Source organism: Canis lupus, chromosome 3, assembly GCF_003254725.2.
Source record: "Canis lupus dingo isolate Sandy chromosome 3, ASM325472v2, whole genome shotgun sequence".
In the NCBI taxonomy this organism is placed as follows: domain Eukaryota; kingdom Metazoa; phylum Chordata; class Mammalia; order Carnivora; family Canidae; genus Canis; species Canis lupus.
Window position 1 is genome coordinate 158,771 of NC_064245.1, and position 15,720 is coordinate 174,490.

The 15,720-nt window shown below is 34.9% G+C and overlaps 1 protein-coding gene across 10 annotated transcripts in view; it reads right to left on the reverse strand.

Moving 5' to 3' along the window:
- APC (APC regulator of WNT signaling pathway) overlaps positions 1-15,720 on the reverse strand; it is a 128,220-nt gene that overhangs the window by 40,465 nt on the left and 72,035 nt on the right. For all 10 annotated transcript variants that reach the window (XM_049107822.1, XM_049107820.1, XM_049107816.1 and 7 more), the window contains one exon: positions 4,797-4,880. In XM_049107822.1, the coding sequence (XP_048963779.1) occupies positions 4,797-4,880 (84 nt within the window). The remainder of the gene's footprint in view (positions 1-4,796; positions 4,881-15,720) is intronic.

Genomic DNA, 15,720 nt, shown 5'->3' on the forward strand with positions numbered 1-15,720 from the left:
GTTGAAAATCCAAAGCACAGGCAGGAAGGGAAAATGCTTCCTGATAGGAGGGACAGGCAGTTGTGATGACAGGTACCATTTTTCTCTTTGAGGGAGGAAATGGAATTATTAGAGACAGGGAGATTAGTAAAGTCATTTCCAAGGGGAGGAGAATGGGGGACCCACAGAAACACAGTCCTGAAGGATTACCAGGCCTGTTTGATGAAGGATGATGAATATGATAAAGTTAAAAGTCTGTTTCCTATGCACTAATCTCTTGGCATCTACTGACTTATTTAATCCTACCAACCCTGTGCGGTAGGTATTACCATCCCCACTTTGCAGATAAAGAAACTGAGGCAGAGAAGATAAGAATCTGGCTTTAGGTCACATATTTAGTAAATGGCAGAGCCAGAGGTGGGATGGCAAGTCTGACTCCAGGACCCAAACTAATCCCTACCACTTACTATCTTTACTTCTTTCCTCCTCCTTCTTTTCTTCTTTGTTATTTGCTTCCCTTTTCTCTTACTGACCCTAGGCTACAGGCCTGCCTGCACTTTACCATTGTCCAATTTTAGTATCTGTGCTGCTGAAGTGAGCACTCTTTGATGCTAACATCAAAGGCAAAGAAACTGTTGCTGAATCCTATGAAAGAATAATCCTAACTAGCATCCTCATTTCCAGAGTCGCTGTACAACTTGCCAGTTTTCTACCATACGGCTAAAAAAATAATAATAAAAAAAAACTGAGATATTTACATACCACAACATTCACTCATTTTAAGCGTACCAGTTATTTGTAAATGTACCAAGCATCACCACAATCCAGTTTTAGAACATTTTCATCATTTTAATAGGATCCGTTGTGCTCATTTATAGCTAATCCTCATTCCTACTCATATCCCTGGCTTGACTTACTGTCTTTATAAATTTGACTTTTCAAGACATTTCTTATACATGACATATGTGGACTTAGATGTCTGTTTTCTCTTACTTAGCACACTGTTTTTGAGCTTGACCCATGCTACAGTATGCATCACCAATCTGTTCCTTTTTATTGCAGAACAGTGTTTGGTTGTAAAGATATACCACATTGTGTTTAATCATTCACCTGTTGATACACATTTGCATGGTTTCTTCTTTGGGGGCTACTATGAGTAATACTTCTATGAACATTCAAGTTAAAGTCTTCATGTGAACATATGTTTTCACTTCTCTTGGAGAGGCTCCCTGAAGTGGAACTGCTGCGTCACATGGTAACTCTATGTTTAATATCCTTAACTGCGAGACTGTTTTCCAAAGCGATGTACATTTTACATTCCCAGTAGCAACGTATGGTGGCTTCTATTTATCCACATCCTTCAGGGCTTATTATCTGTCTTTATGATCATAGCCATCCTAATGGGTGTAAAGTAGTATCTCACTGTGACTTTGATTTTGATTTCCTGAATGACTAATGATGGTGAGCATATTTTCATTTGCTTACCAGTCCTTCCTGTATTTTTTCTGGTGAAATGTCTATTCAAATCTTTTGCCCATTTTTAAATTGAGCTGTTTCCTTATTAATGAGTTGCAAAAGTACTTTGCATATGATTTTAATAAATATTTCTCACTGGCTTTTTTAAAAAAAAAGATTTATTTACTTATTTGTCTCAAATAAGAGACATGCATGTATGTGTGCACACAAGACAGTGAGAGTGGGAGGAGGGGCAGAGGGAGATAACCTCCAGCAGACTTCCTGCCGAGTGGACCAACAGAGGACTCCATCTCAGGACGTAAGCTAAAATGAAGAGTCAGATGCTTAACTGACTGAGCCATTTGGCTCTCACTGGCTCTTTACAACCAGGCTACAGTTCTCACAACTTCCATCTTTTTGATCTCCCCAAATGTATTTGCTTGTGAGTGAATAACCTACCTTTTCTGAAAAGATATACAAGAAAGTGGTAGAACTGGTTGCCTCACATATCTTTTTGTGATTTTTGATATTTGAATCATGTGCAATAATCACATCACTTGAATTACATACTACATCTAGACTCTAAACCAGAGTTGTCAACACATAGAACAAGGACAGCACTATATGCATGCTTCATGGTGAAGAAATTATTTTACAGCTATCTTTTCTTGTCTACACTGTATATATAAACTAATTTATGAGTGTCCAAATCCTGGTTTTCTCCATTTTCCAGCCTCTCCCACTTAGCTATATGAGCTAAACAACAACTTTGAAAAGCAAATTTAAGAAAACGGTTTTTGTTCTTTCTTAAATGACATGGTACCTTCCTTTAATCTACATTTGCTGAACTCACAGACTAAATGTAACCACTGTAGGCTATGACTGACCTAATCATTTTCATAACAAAAGAAAGTAAGAAGACACTGCATCACGACGGTGGACAGTTGGTCCCAGATCCAATGACATGAATAAAAAGTTTTGAATAAATACAAAAAACACGAACAAGTCTCCACCTGCAAAAGACTTAGAACCACGCTGGAAAATAAGGCTGGTAATTTACAAATGACAATTTCTTAGGGCTTTCCACAGGCCAGAAAGTTGATGGTAAACTGGAAATACTGGCAGGGAGTATGTCATAGTGGGGAAATGATAACAGAAGGCTTGTGTAACAATATTAATAGCAAACAAAATGAAATTCAAAGTGAAGAGCATTAAATGTAATAGTGAAAGCTATTTCATGCAAATAAAAGATTCAATCAACCAGAAAAAATACATGTGAATATTCATTCCGAAATACAGAAGAACCTGTTAGATGTAGACAACCAGGATATAAGAAATAATCAGGATATTAGAAAGACAGAGAAAAAAAAAACTGTAACTAAAGAAACAAGAAAAACAACAGCAGCAAAAACTCAGAGTAGAAAATATAAGAGAAAATATAAAATGTAGTGCTGCTCAATAAAAACAAAAGGCTGCCTCTTTAAAAATAGTTTAAAAAATAGACTGTAGTAAGCTTAATCAAGGGGAAAAAAGATAAACTACACTGAAAAGCCAAAGGGGTAGCAACACCCAGAATACTGCCTGCCATACAACAGTAGAGTGAAATGGACAAAGAAGCAGAGATACGGTTCTCTTTTCCCCAGAACCCAGTCCTTAAGAATCAACATTGCAGAATTGGTTTTCTTACTTCCCAGCTTCCAGTTGTTATTTATACAGCTTAAGACATTTACATTCCTGTTTTGCCGGGTTTTTTTGATTCCCTTTCCTTTTTTAGAATGTTTTAGGGCTTTCCTTTTATTCCTAGTGGAATGATACTGTATCATGATGTGCCTGCTGTGGGACTATTTTCATTGGTGGTATTGGATACTTAAGAGACCATTTTATTTGGAGAACTATGCCTCTCGATTCTAGGGTATTTTATTTCTGTGACATTTCCTCTCTCTAGCTCTTCCATTCTTCTTCTCGAACTCCGTTTTATTTGGACAGTGAACCTTCCAGGAATGATTCTCTGATTTTCTCAGTTTTTCTGTTTTCCATCTCTTATCTTTCTGTTCCATTTTCTGAGAAATGTATCTTCTAACCTGAGTTTTCATTTCTGCTACCACACTTTTAATTCCCAAGAACGCTTTCTTGAATTCTCTGAATGTTTTGCATACCACTGTTTCCTTCCACTATGGATGCCATCTCTTTATCTGAGAATATTAATGTTAGTTTTAGGTTTTAAAGTGTTCTTCTCTCTGCAGAGTATCTTTTTCCATTATATCTTTCTTATTAGGAAACTTCTTAAAATACCTGGTAGTCTTTAGCTGTCCATCCCTACTTCACAACGGGCCGGCTGCCTATGAAAAGGTTAAGCGACACTCTATGCATGAGGGATGAAGACCGGCAACTAAGGCTGTTGTATGGGGTGGTCCCAGCTAGGTTATTTTATTGAGGAACCCTCCAATGTCAGTACCTTTAGATCTGTTTTCTTGGGTTAGTCACATTTCCTAGAGAAGTTGCTTCTAGGAACTTTCCTGTATTGTAAGCCTAGATGGCAGTGAGGGTTTTGGCATCCAATGAGTAAATTTTTACTTATTTCAGTTTTTAGTATGATACCCCAACTTCAGTTATACTAGGGTTACCCCTATCTAAAGACCCTTTCTTTTTACCCTTTCTAGAAGACTCTCATTTTTTGCTGGGATTAGAAAGAAGTTACCTGGCTATGAAGAATTCAAGACAACCTCTGGAAGCTCCACCTGCTTCTTGACAAATTTTCAATCATCCTCTTATTAAATTTTAGTCCTCACATCCAGAGGTGCTTATTTTGGAAGGTATTAGGACTCCACGATATAAAATGAGTTGCTTCATGGCTTCCTACTGCTGACTACAGGGTTAATCCACTATCATATGCTAAAACAGTGCATCCATTTACCTGCGGTCCACCTTCCCCAATTTTATTATGTCACCTCTCCTGTCTTTGTGTCTTTTTCATTTTATCCTTTTACTGTAATTTTAATGAGGATTGTAAAGCAATCCTCATTAAATTTTATGATCAGTTTTAATCATGAAATGCATACAGGTAATAGCTTATTTCCTAGTTGATAATAGCCAAAGATTCTATGTAATCTGATCACTGAAGTAAAGTATCTATGGCTCTATAAATTTTAATTGAGTAGGAGTTATTAAAAGATCAATATAATCAAGCTTTTTGATAATTCATTTAATTTCATGGAAAAACTTAGTGTCTCAATTCTCTATAAGAACATCTATATTTCAATGATACCACATTAATTATACATATTTTCTTTTCTTAGAATAACTATATGTATATAACTATACGTATATACAACAACAACAAAAAGAACACTCAATTTACTAACCTCTGCTTCTGTTGCTTGGGACTGTAAAAGCTGTCGTATACGAAGTATGTCCTTCTCTATTTGTTGAATTCTGGTTACTCTTCGCTAAAAGAAAGTAAGTGACCAAATTAGATCTACTTTTATTAAAAACATTAGTGTAAATAGTCTTACTATGGCTATCATTTAACAGCTTAGGGTTATGCTACATCATTTTTAGAAGTTAGATATGTATATATATTCACACACTGATGACATATCGGTACAGTTCAGTTTTTTAATACTCATAATTCCATATAACAGTTTAGAAAAACTGCACCAATAAAAGTCACATATCAAATTGCATGATGCATGTGGTACAAAAATTTGTATTTAAGTTATCCTCAAAAAATAGTTCAACAAAGAGAAAAGTATACCTAAATTTGATCTTTATACTAATCCAAATGCCAGTATAATGTAATAGATTAATGGAAAGCATAGTATACAAAGGGAAAGAGCATCTGATTTGTTTTAGTAAACATCAGGGTTTAAACTATAGGATTAACCTGTCCAAGAGTTACTCCTATTACAAGACAGTAGTAGTATCTTTCAGATGTAGCTTTCCCAAATACCTTCTACAGTGAAACATTATTTTGATTCCCAACACTAGGATCAGAAAGCTGTTAGAAGCTTATGCTTTCCCACTATCCTAACACTATTAAGTGAACACAAAGCACTTACTATATAGATGGAGCAGCATGGAATTGAAACAGTGTGGGAAAAGTGTTTTTACAAAAGGCTAGATTTTGGGATGCCTGGTTGGTTAGCCTTCAATTGGAGGTCAGTTAAGCCTCCAACCCTTGACTTCAGCTCAGGTCATGATCTCAGGCTCATGAAGATTGAAACCTACATTGGGTTCTGGGCTCAGTGGCTCCCTGGAGAGCCTGCTTAAAATTCTCTCTCTCCCTCTGCCCCTCCCCCCACCCCTGTTCTCATGCTCTCTGTAAAAAAAAAAAAAGCTAGATTTTGCTTTAATTTAATGAGCACAAGTGGAAGTAAGAAAAATCAAATCATTTGTATTTGAAAACCTTGCAAACTCAAATTATTTTAATTACCTCCATGACAACGAATACATAGCTTTTAGAAACAAGTAGTAATTCTACAGTAGACATCTTAACATCAAGGCATCAGAAATTATAAGAATAATTGTTTTGATGGGGGGGAATGTGTTAGAGGCTACATGGAGTCATTTCTGAACTATTTCTAATTATGTGTTCCATCAACAAAAGATGCCTAAGTGTGTATATACCAATAGATAAATACTAGAAGTACGGAAAAATTTAATAGTTAAAAAACTTACATATAAAATTTACTCACTGATCATATCTAGTTTTGCTTAAATACAATGTCCCTTTGATTTTATTATCCAGGAAAAACACTTATTGCTGCTATTACCCAATGTCACAATAAGCAACCACAAGAAAAACTCAAAAAACAGCCTCCAAACTAAGTCCTTCCTTCCCCTCTCCCTTTCCCCATAATACAACTATGCTGATTATGTATTGTGATTATGAAAATAGTGAACTTAACGTAAATAATATTCTCTAACTAACAAAGCTTTCTACATCTAATTTACTCATGAAAACATGCTGAAGGAGAAATGCCTCTATTTTTGGTAGTTTTCCAAAGATACTGAGACGATGACTGAACACCTCTACAACCAGATGATACACATTTTCTGGCTTTATATGAAACAAAGCTTTACACAATTAGCTTTATAATACTTGTTTTTCCCTTTCTCTATCTAACAAGTGCCCCTCCACCAATAAAATCTTTTGTTAAATTTTTAATTTTAATTCCAGGATAGGACACATACAGTGCTGTATTAGTTTCAGGTGTATAATACAGTAGTTCTACACACTGCTCAGTCCACATCATTATAAGTACACTCCTTAATCTCTATTACTTATTTTACTCATTGCCCCCCCCCCCCCCCGGTAACCATCAGTTTGTTCTCTATAGTTAAGAGTCTGTTCCTTGGTTTGTCGCTTTTTTTCCCTTTGTTCATTTGTTTCTTAAACTCCACATGTGAATGAAGTCATATGACATTTGTCTTTCTCTGAATTATTTCATTTAGCATTATACTCTATCTCCAACCATGTCACTGAAAATGGCTGGATTTCATTCTTTTTTTTTTAGGGATAAGTAATATTCTACTGTGTGTGTGTGTATATATATATATATATACACTCTTTATCCGTTTAATGTTGATGGACACTTGAGCTGTTTCTTTCATTTGGCTATTATAAACAGTGTTGCAAGAAACATAGTGGGGCACATTTTTAAATTAGTGTTTTCAAATCCTTTGGGTAAATATCCAGTAGTGCAATTACTTGATTGTAGGGTAATTCTGTATTTAGCTTTATGCGGAAACTCCATACTGTCTTCCACAGTGGCTGCACCAGTCTGAATTACTACCAACGGTGCAAGAGGGTTCGTTTTCTCCATATCCTCACCAACACTTGTTTCTCATGTTTCTGATTTCAGCCATTCTGATCTCACTGTGGTTTTGATTTGCATTTCCCTGATGATGAGTGATGATGTGCATCTTTTCATGTGTCTGTTGGCCATCTGGATGTCTTCTCTGGTGAAACGTCTGTTCGTGTCTTCTGACCATTTTTTCATTGGATTATCTGGTTTTTGGGTGTTGAGTTGTATAAGTTCTTTATGTATTTTGGATATTGACCCTTTATCAGCTATGTCATGTGCAAATATATTTTCTCATTCAGTTGGCTTTTAGTTTTGTTGTCTCCTTTGCTGTGCAGAAGCTTTTTGTTTTGATATAGTCCCAATCGTTTATTTTTGCTTGTTTCCCTTGCTTCAGGGGACCTATCTGGAAAAAAAGTTGCTACAGTCAATATCTGAGAGATTACTGCCCATGCTCTTTTCTAGGATTTTTATTTATGGTTTCAAGTCTCACACTTAGGTCTTTAATCCATTTTGAATTCATTTTGTGCATGGTCTAAGAAAGTGGTTCAGTCTTTCGCATGCTGCTGTCCAGTTTTTTCAACACTATTTGATGAAGAGACTCTCTTTTATCCCCACTGCATTTCTTGCCTCTTTTGTTGAAGATTAATTGACCATATAATTGTGGGTTTGTTTCTGGGCTTTCTATTCTGTTCCATCTGATCTATGTGTCTGTCTTTGTGCCAGTTCCATACTGTTTTGATTTCTACAGCTTTGTAGTAACTTGAAATCTGGAATTGTGATACTTTCAGCTTTGTTTATTCTTTTACAAGACTGTTTTAGGTATTTGGGTCTTTTGTGGTTTCATATACATTTTAGGATTGTTTGTTCTAGTTCTGTGAAAAATGCTATTGGTATTTGGATTGCATTAAATGTTACATTGCTTCGGGTAGTAAGGATATCTTAACAATATTTGTTCTCCCAATCCGTGAGCATGGAATGTCTTCCCATTTCTTTGTGTCATCTTCAGTCTCTTTTCATCAAAGTTTTAGGTCTTTCACCTCCTTGGTTAGGTTTATTCCTAAGTATTTTATTATTTTTGCTGCAGTTGTAAATGGGATTGCTTTCTTAACTTCTCTGTTACTTCATTATCAATGTATTGAAATGCAACAGGTTTTTATGCAGTGATTTTGTATCCTAGGATCTTACTGAATTTGTCAATTCTAGTAGTTTTTTGGTGGAGTCTCCAGGGTTTTCTATATACAGTGTCATGTAATCTGCAAATGATGAAAATTTTACTTCTTCCTTACCAATCTGGATGCCTTTTATTCTTTTTTCTTATCTGATTGCTGTGGCTAGGACTTCCAGTATTATGTTAATAAAAGTGAGAGTGGATATCCTTGCCTTGTTTTTCAACTTAGGGAAAAAGTTCTCAGCTTTTTCCCATTGAGGATGGGTTTTTCATATAAGGCTTTTATTATGTTGAGGTATGTTCCTTCGAGACCTACTTTGTGAAGGGTTTTTACCCTTTCTCTTATTAATGTGATGCATCATGTTGATTGATTTGCAAATATCCAACCACCCTTGCACCCTGGAAATAATCCCCCTTGATGGTGATGAGTGATTTTTAAAATGTATTGTTGGATTCAGCTTGCTAATATTATGTTGGGGTAATGCATGAATTTAGAAGTTTTCCCTCCTTTTTTTAATTTTTTTTTATTTTTGGGAAGTTTGAGAAGAATAGGTATTAATTCTTCTTTAAATGTTTGGTAGAATTCTGCTGTGAAGTCACCTAGTCTGGACTTGTTTGCTGGCAGTCTTTTGATTACTAATTCAATTTCTGGTCTGTTCCAATTTTCTACTTCTTCCTGATTCAATCTGGAAGGTTCTTATTTCTAAGAATTTATTCATTTCTTCTGGGTTGTCCAATTTGTTGGCATATAATTTTTTATAACACCCTTATAATCCTGTGATATCATTTGTTATTTCTCCTCTTTCATTTCTGATTTTGAGTCCTCTTTGAGTCTCACTAAAGGCTTATGAAGCCTTTAGTTTGTTGATCTTTTCAAAGAACCAGCTCCTGGTTTCATTGATCTGTTCTATTGGTTTTTTTAAGTTTCTATTTTGTTTATTTTTGCTCTAATTTTTATTATTTCCTTCCTTCTACCAGTTTTGGGTTTTGTTTGCTCTTCTGTTTCAGCTCCTGTAAGTGAAAAGCTAGATTTTTTGATTTGAGATTTTCATATTTCTTGAGGTAGGCTTGTATTGCTATAAACTTCCCTTTTAGAATAGCTTTTGCTGAATCTCAAAGATTTCAGACCATTGTATTTTCATTTTTATTTGTCTCCATGTATTTTTTTGATTTCCTCTTTGATTTCTTGGTTGACCCCATACATTGTTTGGTAGCATGTTATTTAGCCTCAGATATCTGTGGTCTTTCCAGATATTTTCTTGTGGTTCATTTCTGGTTTCATGGTGGTGTGGTCAGAAAAGATGCATAAATTGATTTTGATTTCTTTTGTATTTGTTGAGACTTGTTTTGTGGCCTAGTATGTGATCTACTCTGGAGAAGGTTCCATGGGCACTTGAAAAGATTGTGTATTTTGCTGTTTTAGGACAGAATGTCCTGAATATGTATCTGTTAAATCCACCTAGTCCAATGTGTCATTCAAAGCCAGTTTCCAAAAAAAAAAAAAAAAAAAAAAAAAAAAAAAAAAAAAAGCCAGTTTCCTTCTTGATTTTGTTTAGATGATGTAAGTAGGTTGCCCATTGATGTAAGTAGGGTGGTTGAAGGCCCTTCTATTATTGTATTACCACCCATTACTTCCTTTATGCTTGTTAGTAACTGCTTTAAATATTTGGGTACCAAAATACTCACAGTTGTTAGATTTCCCTGCCAGATCGTCCTTTTAATGATTATATAGTGTCCTTCTTTGTCTCTTGTTTCAAAGTCTATTTTGTCAGATAGAAGTACTGCTATCTCAGCTTCTTTCACATCCATTTGCATGATAATGTTTCTCCATTCCTTTACTTTCAATCTGCATGTGTTTTTAGGTCTGAAATGAGACCCAGCATATAGATGTTTTTTTTTTTTTTAATCCATTTGTCACCCTATGTCTTACGATTGGAGCATTTAGTCCATTTGCAAAGTAATTATTGATAGGTATGTATTTATTGTCATTCTGTTGCTTGTGTTATGGTTGTTCTTGTAGTTTTTCTCTGTTTCTTTCTTCTCTTGCTCTCTTCTCTCACGATTAGTTGACTTGCTTTAGTGATATGCTTGGATTCCTTTCTTTTTTATTTTTGCATATTATTGGTTTTTGATTTGTAGTTACCATTGGGTTTGTATGCAACATCTTCTGTATACAGCAGTCTATACTAAAATGAAGGCTGCTTAAGTAGAGCCCATTCTTAACTCCTCTCCTCTCCATGTTTTAGGTATATGGTATCATACTTTACATCATTTATTTTGTTAAGTCCTTTGGCTGATTTTGATCAATATACTTATTTTTACTATTTTTGTGCTTCCTATTTCCTTACTCTTGTGTACGGTCTTTACTTTCCACTTGAAGAGTCCCCTTTAACTTTTCTCGTAGGGCTGGTTTAGTGGTAATGAATTCCTTTACTTTTCTGTGTGTCTGGGAAACTCGATCTCTCTTTTCATTCTGAATGAGCCTTGCTGGAGACAGTATTTTTGCCTGTTTTTGTTTGTTTGGTTTTTTTTTGTTTGTTTGTTTGTTTCCTTTCAGTACTTTGAATATGTCATGCTATTCCTTTCTGGTCTACAAAGTTTCTGCTGAAAAATCTGATGGCCTTATAAGGTTTCCCTTGTATGTAACGGCTTTCTTTTCTCTTGCTGCTTTTCAAATTCTCTCTTCATCACTACTTTCTGCCACCTTAATTACTATGGGTCTTGGTGTGGACATCCTTGGGCTGATTTTGTTAGGGGATTTTTGTGACTCCTGGATGTGGATTTCTGTTTCCTTCCCCAGATTCAGTTAGTTTTCAGCTATTATTTCTTCAAATAAATTTTCTGCCCCCTTTTCTCTCTCTTTTCCTTATGGAATCTCTATGATGCAAATGTTATCATGCTTGATGGTGTCACTGAGTTCCCTAAGTCTATTCTCATTTTGCATAATTTTTTTCTCATCTGCTCAGCTTGATTACTTTTCATTACTCTGTCCTCTAAGTCACTGATTCTTCTGCTTCTACTATTTATTCTATCTAGTGTAATTTTAATTCATTTATCGTGTTCTTCATCTCTGACTGGTTCTTTTTTATCTCATTGTTAAGGGTCTCACTGATGTTCTCCACTCTTTTCTCAAGCCCAGTGAGTATATTAATGATCATTTTTTTGAATTCTCAGGCACATTACATATCTCTGTTTTACTTAGGGATCCTGCTGTGATTTTGTCCTATTGTTTCATTTCAGATATATTCTTCTGTCTCTTCATTTTGTCTAGCTCTCTGTATCTGCTTCTCTGTGTTAGGAACGACAGCTATGTTTCCTGCACCTCAAAGTAATGGCCTTATGAAGAAGAGGTCCTATAGTGCTCTGTTGTGCAAAGTCTTATGTTTACCAGAATGTGGTGCTTTAAGGCTATCTTCTATGTGTGATGTGTGTGCCCTGCTGTTGTAGCTGAGCTGTTTTTCCCTTCAGTCTAGTTATCTGCAATGGCTCTCTTCCCCCTGTTGTGGGCAGTGTCTGGTTCCTATGGTGTTAGTGGGCCAGTCTGGGGATGCCTTGGATTTAGGTTGAGTCAGACCAGGTGTTTCCTAGAGATGCTGTAGCATCAAACTGCTGTGTGCTTCCCCTGTGTTGTCCTGAGCAGCTTTTGTTGGTGGGTGCAACCTGTAGTCACACCACTTGTCTGCTTCCAGCCTGCTGCCAGGGCCTCCTCTGAAATGGTGTGTATGGTTATCTTTCCCTTTCTCTGGGGTAGGAGTCATTATGGAGTGTGCTGGCCACTGTAGGGGCTGCCCACAGACTGCCAGGCCTGCAGCACTGTCTTATATAGGCTCTGGCTAAGACAGTATTGGAGAGAGCAGGTCTCCCATAGCACAGAGCTAGGGGGCAGTGCCAGAAGCCCTACAGTGCTGGGCTTAAAGCTGCCTAATGGGCTCCTTAGAAGCATAGCCTAGGGGTAGGGGGACCAACCAATAAAATCTTAAATTAAAATTTTTAATATTTAAAAGATGAAAATAGGAAATTATATCTAATATTCCTCTTGATTTCTGTATTGCCAATATGCCACTAAATCTCGAAGTCATTCTATGTCTTGATACCCACTGAGATAGAGGATTTCTAATAATGTAACTTCTGTGCTTTCGTTTCTCAAAATGAAAATGGATGAAGTCAGTAGTATTTCTTTCCTTTTTTTAAATATGATAACCTTGAATATTTATGAAATTATGCTTAGTAATAAGTAGCTTAAAAGTTCAGGGTTATGTAGTTGTTGTGACTTTCAAAAAACTGATTTTAAACAATTATAATAAAGTTCAATACAGATTCGGTATAAGTCTTAACAAACTGGGAACAGAAGGTAAATTCCTCAACTTGAGAAAGGTTATCTACCAAAAACTGAGTAAACAACACATTTAACAGTGAAATTTTAAGAGGAGTCCCTTTAGAGTCATAATAAGACAGAGAAGACCAGTATCACTGCTTCTTATTCAAATATGTATTAGAGTTCTTATGTAATATATATAGAGAAAAAAACTGAAAAGGGCAAACAAAATTATCATTATTTCGCAAACAATACAAAAAAATCCAACTGTCATATTTGATAGTTATGTGGAAAATGCAAGAAAATCTTAAACTACTGAGACAATTTAATAAAAGAGCTCGAGAAAGTTCCTGGATACTTATTACTTAAAAGTAATTTAGTAATCATAGTTAATCTCATTTATAACAGTAACAAAAACTATATTACATCTAGGAATAAATTTAAAAAGATGTATAAAATCTTTATAGAGAACACCACAAAACTTTATTGAGGGACATAAAATAACATCTAAAAGAGTGAAGAAATAAAATTAATAACACCTAATATATACCGAGTGTTTACTATGGGCCAGATTCTAAGTGCTTTTACATGTATTAACTCATTAACTCATTCAGTTTAGCATTAGATTTTACCAATGAGAAAACTGAGGCAGAAAATTTACCCAAAATCAGTGCTTGGTGTAAGTAGCTTGTCTAGAATTAGAACCCAGGAGGACAGGCTCCACAGGCCATCCTTTCAAACAAGAACTAATCTTTATATTGTAAAGATACTAATTCTCCTCAAATCAATTTATAAATTCAATGTAATTCTAAAGAAAATGTATCAGGCTGTTTTTTTAATTAGAGAAGCTGATAATAAATTTCAGATGAAAAAGTAATGAACTGGAATATAACTAGATTTTTACAAACAAAAAGAGGAGAACTCACTCTACCTGGTACTAAGATTCATAAAACTACTGCAAATAAAACAAATGTATTGTCAGTGCAGGCACAGAGAAACTAAAATAAATGAGTGGAACAGAATCTAGAAATATTCAGCAAATATAAACTTACCATATGCCAGAGATGATGTTACTAATCAATGGGGAAATAGTGGAATATCAAATAAAGATAATGAGTAATTTAGTTAAAAACGTAAATATGCATGTATCTCTGTGTATATATTATTACATATAATTGATCATATATTAATAAAGACTAATATTTATTTAAAATGTAAGTTATATATTAAATAATTACGTATATATACATACTTGTGGGTATCTATGTAAAATTAGATCCCTACCTCCAAAACATACACAGTTGCATGTTGGAGATGAATTAAAGACCTAATAATAAAAATAAAACATTAAAAATATTAGAAATAATAGAAGGATAACTTATGATTTCAAGATAGGAAAAGGAAAAGACGTATAAGTAATTCATAGAAAGCACAACTATGACAATATAATTAATTTAGCTCTACAACAAAACTAATTTTTGTTATCATAAAGCTAAAATAGGCAATAGATTTTGCAGGGAGGGGTTGTGATGTGTATTATCTATAACAGAGTGGTATTAAAAGAATATTAATACAACTTGCAACTATTTAAGAGTAAGACATTTAACATAATAGAAAAATGGGAAAAAGATGAATAACAGGAAGTTCAAAAGTCTAATAAGTATATGAAAAAATATTCAACTTCAGTAGTATTCAGGAAAATTTAAGTTAAACAAGCTAATGTTTCATTGCCCCCCAACTGTTAATTATGAGTCTGACTCCAAGTGTTGGAGACATATAGAAGAAACGAAAAATTATAGTAAAATGGAAGTGTAAAGAACTTTCACCCTACCAATCCCTAGTCCCCAAAAGTAAGCTCTAGTAACAACTTGGTGTACATTTCCCCAGCCTTTGCTTATAGGTATATAGGAAAGTAGGGACCACCATACTAAGCGCCCATATATATGCTGAACAAATAAAAAGTAAGTAAATAACCAGACTGTTAGCAGAGATAGCTGGAGACAGAAAATCTCACACAGGCATAGGCAAGAATGGATTTTATTTTGAATTTCCCTTGTTTACCAGTCATCTGTATATGTTTACTAATCATCTGCATTTTCTTTTCAATAAATTGATTACATCCTCTAACCATTAAAAAATGAGTTGCCTTTTTCTTACTAGTTGTAGGAATTCTTACATTATAGGACTAATGACCATTCTTCTTTTATGTGTCAAAAATATTTTCCCTTAGTTTATCTTCTGCAGAATGTTTTAAAATTTTATGACATTTACATTTGTTGTCCTGTATTTTCTTCTATTAATTATAGGTTTACTTTTCACATTTAGATATTTAATCCATTTGTAATTTTTCTTATAAAATATGTGAGTTAGGGATCTAAATTTTATTTTTCCCACATAGATTGCTAGTTGTACCTATATATTTACTAAGTTACTTACCATTCTTCCCAAAATTTATATATGTTTAAGGTACCTGATAAATTCTGAATCCAATACAGTGAAATTTACCAGTTTTTTTCTTTAAAAAATAGTGCTTTGTGTCTTTTTTAGGAAATCCTTTATTACTCCAATATTAGAAAGATATTCATGTATAGTTTTCTCCTGAAAGGCTTATTCTTGTAAAGACTTATTTGAGAGAGAGAGAGACACACACAAAGAGAGCGCAAGCGGGGGAGGGGCAGAGGGAGAAGGGGAGAGAGGGAATCTGAGGCAGACTCCCTGCTGAGTGGCAGCATGACGTGCAGTTCCATCCCAAGACCCTGAGATCACGAACTGAGCCAAAACCAAGAGTTGGACACTTAATTGACTGAGCCACCCGGGCACCCAAAAGGTTTATTTTTAAAGTTTTACTTCTGGCATTTAAGACGCTAACTTGAATGGAACAGGGGTGAGAGGAAATTTTTTTAATTTTTTTTAATTTATGATAGTCACACACAGAGAAAGAGAGAGAGGCAGAGACACAGGCAGAGGGAGAAGCAGGCTCCATGCACCGGGAGCCC